Source organism: Leptopilina boulardi, unplaced genomic scaffold (genome assembly GCF_019393585.1).
Source record: "Leptopilina boulardi isolate dan_hultmark-lab unplaced genomic scaffold, ZJU_Lbou_2.1 LbouV2_273, whole genome shotgun sequence".
NCBI classification, from domain to species: Eukaryota; Metazoa; Arthropoda; class Insecta; order Hymenoptera; family Figitidae; genus Leptopilina; species Leptopilina boulardi.
In genome coordinates, this window is record NW_026137833.1 from 3,306,544 (window position 1) to 3,315,072 (window position 8,529).

The window sequence follows — 8,529 nt, forward strand, 5'->3', positions numbered from 1 at the left end:
TAAACATAACCTTCAAATTTCAAAATATTTTAAATATATTTTTAAATAATTTATAATTTATTATTAATTATTTGCAGATTTCTGAAATATTTTAACATATGTATTATGTATTCTACAATTATAAAAAAAACTTTAAAAATTATCGGTTACAAAATTGTAAGTATAAAAAAAGTTCAAGGAGTCATCAGTAAGAACACGAAGTAATAATAAAGAGCTGGAACTCTATGGGCGATTGCCTGGCAAAAGCGTGCCGGTTTTTTAGGCATAGTACTTAGCAACTAGAATAAACGACAGTGGCGTTCCTTGCGGGTACTTGAAGAAGTTTAATGTTTCCAAGTTTGTTTGTCGTCTGCTTCACTGACAGCACGAAGGCTGACAAAATATAATTTAAACCGAAACATATAAAAGTGTGTTTTAAATATTTATTTTTAAGAAAGTTGTAAAAGTTTTATATATAATGAGTGTAGAAGAAGGGAAGAAATTCGTAGACGTAAGTATTTAATGTGATTACGTTTTGAATTAATGTAAACAAAGTTGTAATTAATGTTTTCTGCAATGTTTGTTGATAGTTTTTCATTAAAGTTGTTATTGCATTGGTGAAAATTTATTCTTTTAGTTTTCAGTGTTATAAATTTTAATAAAATGAAAACAGTGAAAATAAGTAAATGATGCCTGCAAATAATTTTTTTTTCGTTTGTAGGTTATGGTGCAGTGCTGTTTGGAAGAAAACCAAACTTTCGAGTTATTACAAGATAATTTGATGTCAGTATATCTTCCGTCAAAAAGCTGGGGTTATACAAGAGGAAATAAATTTTTTCTTGGTTTTGAGAAGGCTGAGAAAGAAGCATTGATTCGAAAAAGAATTGTGGTATTTCCCACTTTAAAAGTTAAATTTTTTTTGGATGACAAAGAAATGGTATTTTCACAGTTTATAAAATTAACGAGTATAGACAAATTAAATAGACTTTTGAAATGTATAGAAAACATTGAATTATAAATTAATAATTGAAACGAATTGTATATAATAATTACAATGTAGTGGTAAGAACATTAATGTACTAAGAATTTTCGACATTTATATTATTGTCCCACACAGCACAACATCTTACACCAGGCCTACAGCAGGCTTACATGTAAGGTTTGTAAGGTAACATCGTAAGCCCATAGTAGACTTACAGTAAACCTAAAATGTCCGCCTTACAGTAAGCTTACATGGTAGGGTCGAGGTAAGCTTACATGGTAGGGTCGAGGTAAGCTTACACGGTAAGGTCGAGGTAAGCTTACACGGTAAGGTCGAGGTAAGCTTACATGGTAGGGTCGAGGTAAGCTTACATGGTAGGGTCGAGGTAAGCTTACACGGTAAGGTCGAGGTAAGCTTACATGGTAGGGTCGAGGTAAGCTTACATGGTAGGGTCGAGGTAAGCTTACACGGTAAGGTCGAGGTAAGCTTATGAGTAAAGGCTGTGGTAAGGTTATTATTAAGTTGTAAGGTTGAGGTAAGGTTGTGGTAAGCTTACAAGGTAAGGCAAGTTATATTCAAATAATAATATTAATAATAAATAAATATTCAATAAAAAAATTTTTCTTTTGCCTTATTCTATTTTGGGAACCTATCATTTCGCAGAAAGTTTTGAAAACAAATTTGGGAGGAGTAGGATTCGAACCCGGGACCGAAGTATATACCTAACAACCTAACCAACTGAGCTAAACGGGGAACTGACAATGAGAAAAGTAATCTTACTTTTAAAGTGGAACCAAGAAGATAATCAACTCCTTAAAAGCAAGATTACTTTTCTCATTGTCAGTTCCCCGTTTAGCTCAGTTGGTTAGGTTGTTAGGTATATACTTCGGTCCCGGGTTCGAATCCTACTCCTCCCAAATTTATTTTCAAAACTTTCTGCGAAATGATAGGTTCCCAAAATAGAATAAGGCAAAAGAAAAATTTTTTTATTGAATATTTATTTATTATTAGTATTATTATTTGAATATAACTTGCCTTACCTTGTAAGCTTACCACAACCTTACCTCAACCTTACAACTTAATAATAACCTTACCACAGCCTTTACTCATAAGCTTACCTCGACCTTACCGTGTAAGCTTACCTCGACCTTACCGTGTAAGCTTACCTCGACCCTACCATGTAAGCTTACCTCGACCCTACCATGTAAGCTTACTGTAAGGCGGACATTTTAGGTTTACTGTAAGTCTACTATGGGCTTACGATGTTACCTTACAAACCTTACATGTAAGCCTGCTGTAGGCCTGGTGTAAGATGTTGTGCTGTGTGGGGTATATATGTTGAAAGAATGTGATTTTTACAAAAGAAATAAATTGTATATTATTTTTTAAGAATGTAGTTTATTTTAAATATTTTTAAATAAATATTCAATGTACTTTAAACATTTACGAAGATACAGTAATTTTAAATTATAATTTAAAATTGCAATTTAACATTTTTTTAAAAATAAACATTTAAGATAAGTTAAACATGTATATAAATCGAAATTTACTTTATAGTTAAGTCTTATTTTTTGAAATTTACATTTTCAGAAAATAAACTGCTAATGTTTGTGAGACATATATTACAATAAGAACATATGTTTTAAAACCTTTCTATTTCTTAGGAATAAGAATTTTAAAGTTAAATAGAACTCAGTAAGACCGGCAAACACCAAAAACAAACAAAATGGCGATAAACACATTTCACTATTGATCACGTGATCATCTGTGATTCCACAATTACCCGCAAGGATCGCCACTATCGCTTATTCTAGCTTCTAAGTACTTTACCAAGGGAATCGGCACGCATTTTGCCCACGAGTTCCAGCTCCTTATTATTACTTCATGAGTAAGAAAGTGTAATATAATTGACTACGTACTGTTATACTTTTATATATATTTACGTTCACAAATCTATTCTCTTTTGGCCTTAACCGATATTGAATTGTAAGTATAAAAAAAGTTCAAGAAGTCATCAGTAAAAGAAAGTGTCATATAATTGATCACGTACTTATTATACTTTTTATTATTTTATTTTCTGTTTTATCAATTATTATTTATTTTGATAATTTATTTTTTACTTTTTTTATTATTATTATACTTTTATATATTTACGTTTGCAAATCTATCCTCCTCTGGCATTAACCGTTACTAAATTGTAAGTATAAAAACAGCTCAAGGAATCAACAGTATAAGAAAGTGTAATATAATTGACCACGTACTATTATACTAATATATATTTACGTTTACAAATCTATTCTGCTCTTGCCTTAAACAATACTAAATAGTCAGTTTAAATTATAAAAAAGTTTAACTTAAAAAAATCTAGTTAAGCCCACTAAAATATAAGGAACCATTCTTATAAACATAACCTTAAAATAACAAAATATTTTAAATTCATTTCAAATAGCTTATAATTTGTTTTTAATTATTTGCAGATATCATTTCGAAACTTTTTTTTACATTTATTATGTATTCTATAATTATAAACAAAGACTGGAAAAAGGATTTGTATACTATTCAAAAGTAGTAGGAGGGAAAATAAATATATATTTTAATATTTCCAATTTTTTTTCAAATTTTTTAAATATTAGAATTAACATATTTTTTTAAAATGTTTTTTATATAATCCATTTAAACGCGATCTATATTTATACTATCAATTTGAACTGATTAAAATTTGAAGAGCATAACAATTATGTAAATTACTGTTTGTTTCTGCTTTTTGATGAAAAAATTTAAACGCACTCAGTTATTGAACATTAACTGATAATAATATGCTATATTCAAGAGTATATATAAGAAAATTGTGAAATTCACTTTAATGAGTTGTTACAGTTAATGACACATTGAGGGCATATTATTTATCAAAGCAATATTTCAGTGGTGAATTAAAATTGAAATAGATTGAAAAATGTGAGCAAAAGAGAAATAAAATTAGATTCTATATAAAACGTTTGAAATTGCAATTACTTGCTTGTCTTAAGAGAGCATTTGATTTTTGTTTCTAAAATATATATATATATATATATATATATATATATGTATAACGGATAGCATTTAATTAATTGGCCTATAATTATGCCAGTTGCGAAGAATTTATTCTCGAGAAACCCTTTTCCTTGCACAATCTCGACAACCCTTTTACGAGACTTCCGCGTCAGCTTGTTCAAATAATAAAATTACACAGAGAGTGAACGAGGGAACGGGTTACACATACCTCGCGTGGACCTTTTCCTTTCTTGATTTTCTTGTTTTAATCTCTTTGACATCCTTTTAACGATTCTTAATTAACATCGTGTGGTTATATCGATTTCCTGCAATTTGTCTCTGTTATAGTTCCTCTTGTATATATTTATATAGGCTATAGATATACAGAAAGACCGACAAACTCTTTGAATAAACGGAAATGGATGCATATATAGCAAAAACTGGAGTAAATTTTTAAAACATGTTTTACGAATTGTAAATTAGATTATTAATTGGACTATTACACAGTCTTTTCTTTATATCATTTATTGAAAGGAAACAATATATAGTTCTCACGCAGTATACTGAAAAAAAAATTTCATATATATTTAATAAGAAATTTTCTTACTATATATTTTATAACAAAACCTGTTAAGATTCGAATCGTTTAGAGACATTTTATTGTAAATTTAATTGACTGCAAAAAACAGTCACAAAAAACAGTCACGATTTTATTAATATATCTTCCTTTTTTGAAATAGTCTCATATTGAAAAATAAATTTCTTTTTTTTTTAGTTTTAATAAAATAAATTTTATTTCTGTATTTATATAAATAATACAGTATGTCGACGAACGTCTTGATAGTTATGAATATATCGAATATAATTATAATTCACAAGTGATGTTTATTAATTACAACAGTAAGTGATTCTAGATTTGCTTCCGCCGGCATATTTCGTTTTGCGTTAGCGTGAGAATTTCTGAGCTTAAGTAAAGTAAGCCGAGTATGACTAGACTGAAGCTCATTAACCGTTAAATGCTGGGTAGCTTCAGGCGGCATAAACCGCATTATTGCTTCTTGTCTCTCCTTTTGGCTTGACGCGTGTTTAATTTTCAATGTCCTCGCTTCAACATAAGCACCTGGGTTTCTGAACGAGCAATTTAGTTTCAGATAATTAGAAATTAATTTTTCATTCTCACACACAAGACAATTTTATTTTTATATATATACATATATATTCTAAGAGTATAATTCGCAAGTTTATAACTGAAAATATATTTAATGAGGCCCCATTTCAACTATACACGATATTATTATATATATAAATTATTTTCAAATTAACTTTATCTATAGTTAATATTTTTTAAAAATAAGTAATCAATAATAATTTATATTAACAATTTTTTAAATTTACCACCTTTATCGATAGTGGCGCCATTGAATTGTTGTTTTCGACGTCGAGCAACAAAATTACGTTCCAGTTAAATCATAAGATGCAAAAGAATAATTTTAGCTCAGATTTTTTACAAAAAAAAACCATTTTTATACCTTACTGTTTCTGTTTGATCATCAATTTCTATTTCTAAACTCTATTATATGTTATAATATATATATATTTCTTTATTTCTATTTTTAAAAATCAGGAATTTTTATCAGTAAAAAATTTTTACATTTTAGACGTTCTATTGTATAAAATTTATATACGTTTCTTTATCTATATTAAAATTTTTGTCCTTCAACTATATATATATATATTTAAAAAATTATATTCATTTTTTTAAATGATATATAGTGCGCTAATGTCCAGTAGAGTTATATTGTAAATACCAAAAAAAGAGAGTGGACTCCAGAGATGAGAAGAGATGAAAAGAAAGAAAAGTGAGTGTGGATGGGGTAGAAAGCTAAGAGTAAAAACACGGAAGACAACAAATCCATCATCTCCCGCTAGAGAACTGAAAGGAGTTTGCCATCGTCGCGCACTCTGTGTAATTATTGCCCCGGCTCCTGGGGCCCAACTCGAAAAACACCCCGTTTATTACGAGGTTTTACAGTCGCTTAAAATATAACCCTCGCGAGAATGAACGAGAGAAAGAGAGCCGAGGACAAGGGTGAAAAATAGCTAAAGAATGGTGAAGTAAAGAGAAAAAGAGAGAGAGATAGAGAGATAGGGAGAGAGTATAGAAAAAGAGGAAGATCTATCGGTGTTGTGTCGCGGTAGTGGAGCATTGTTCATCTACCGCAATTACACACACAGACATATACATATGGCGCCATTACAAGAACAGAGGACAATATGCCATGCACGCGCACCCGTTAAAGGAATACGTATGTGCGTTAGCGCGATGACACTGTCCATTGAAAACACGACTCCAAGAGCAAACAAATGCTGCTGAATGTAAAAGAAGTGTCTCTGAATGACTGGTGCCCACGAAAGAACTATGGAGTTTTCTCCATTATTAGCATCCACTCTCTATTCGACGTGTAACATTGTGCTTGATGTATATATATATGTACTGAAAACAGAGTTGGAAAAAGGACCGATTCGGGAAAAAAAGAGAAAGTTGATATAAACGGTCATTATGGAGATTGGAACGCGTTAATGGTTAGAGGTAATAACTGACGAAATTGATATAGTAAAACAAGAAATATTATGTTTGATGCTCTATACTCTGGATGATGATTAGTGGGAATACATAAATGTTTAACTAAATTAGTCAGAAATGTAAGGATTGTTTAACAGTAGAAAACAGGCGTTGGTCACTATACTCATCAACCGGGAATGAAAACGAAAATAGAAGAAGGAGCTATAGTGAAGGATGGCATATATATTTTTTTTGCAGATTCTTCCGTTTACGTTTAGAAATCTTTTCTGCTTTGGCATTAACCGTGTGACTAAATAGTAAATTAAAAAAAGTTCAAGGAGTCATTAATGAAAGAAAGTGTAATATAATTGACCACGTATACCTATTATAGTATTAAATATTTACGTTTACAATATCCTGCTTTCGCATCAACCCTTTATTATATTGTAAGTATAAAAAAAATTTAAGGACACATCAATAAAAGAAAGTGTAATAAAATTGACCACGTAGTATTATTATACTTTTATATTAAGTGATTTTTATGTTTTGGACCCCCTAACATTTTTTTTTATTTTCATTTTTTTCAAAAATGAAAAATAATGTAAGATAAATAAATTTAGGGGGTCCAGAACATGAATATTACCCTGTATATTTACGTTTACAAATCTTTAGCTTTTGGCCTTAACCGATACTAAATCCTAAGTATACAAAAAGTTCCAGGACTCATCAATAAAAGAAAGTGTAATATAATTGACCACGTACTAATTATACTTTTAAATACTTACGTTTACAAATCAATTCTCTTTTAGCCTAAATCTAAACCGATACTAAATTGCAAGTATACAAATAGTTTAAAGAGTCATCAATAAAATAAAGTGTAATATAATTGACCACGTACTATTCCTCTCACAGCAAAGGATATTTCAGAATATCCTATGAACGTCCTGCGGATATTATTTGGTCAGGCGAAATTAAGATATTCCTAGGATAAACCCATAGTAATGTCCGTGGACGTTTTACGGAAATTCTAAGAAAATTCAAATTTCGCGAAAAAAATGATATCTCTAGGACGTCAGTAGGACATCCTAAATATCTGGATATTATTAAGAACAATAACATATTTATGTTTACAATCATATTCTGCTTTAGCCTAAACATATACTAAATTGCAAATATAAAAAAAGTTCAAGAAGTCATCAATAGAAGAAAGTGTAATATAGTTGATCACGTACTATTAAACTATTGTGTATTTACGTTTACAATATCCTTTTTTGGCATTAATCGTTTCTAAATTGTAAGTATAAAATTAGTTTAAGGAGGCATTAATAGAAGAAAGTGTAATATCCCGTGTAGAAATTTCCCTACCAGGGCTCTGGCAGTGAATAATAATCTGGTACCAATCAGGGACAGTTCAGAGCTAGATCAGGACCACAAAAAAATGTGGACTTCCTAATCAGGGGCACATCAGGCGTAGCGTCACACTCCTGTCCGATCCGGCCCCAATTCGAGCTATAGCAAAATTTCTACACGGGATAATTGACCACGAACTATTATACCAATTTCTTACTACTGTCTATAAACATTAAAATCATTCACAAAATAAAAGAATGACGATTCTTTTTCATTCTAAAATCTTCACATCCTTCTAGTAATTTGAGTAGTAGACTTATTTCGAGAAGCTTATTCATTGTACTTTTGGAATTGGTATATCCAAAAATATTCGTTTAGAATTTACGATACAGGCGATATATTTTATTACGTTCGACAGAGTGAGAATCAACCGGGTCGAAATTTATGTGACTAAGGAAAGAAAAGAGCGAAAAAAAATGTTCAAACCCAGTAGAAAAAAGGAAGTAGAATAGAGAAAAAGGATAATCTGTGTGTGTGTGTGTGTAGCTTAGGTGGTAGAGTTAAAAGGAGGTTTTTTTCGGGGGAAGTGCAGTCTGGACGTTCGCGTTCTCTAGCTTGAAAAAGT

General features: G+C 30.3%; 1 protein-coding gene across 1 annotated transcript; it reads left to right on the forward strand.

Annotated features, from left to right (window-relative positions):
* Positions 1-276: 276 nt before the first annotated feature.
* Positions 277-1,050, forward strand: LOC127281602 (uncharacterized). The gene is made up of 2 exons (XM_051305382.1): positions 277-490; positions 701-1,050. Exons 1-2 carry the CDS (start codon positions 458-460, stop codon positions 995-997), a joined length of 330 nt encoding a protein of 109 aa, XP_051161339.1. The 5' UTR covers positions 277-457; the 3' UTR covers positions 998-1,050.
* The last annotated feature ends 7,479 nt before the right edge of the window (positions 1,051-8,529 follow it).

Coding starts and splice junctions, on each gene's coding strand:
- LOC127281602 (XM_051305382.1), top strand. CDS start 458: ATGAGTGTAGAAGAAGGGAAGAAATTCGTAGAC. Junction 491..700: donor AAGGGAAGAAATTCGTAGAC/GTAAGTATTTAA, acceptor TTTCGTTTGTAG/GTTATGGTGCAGTGCTGTTT.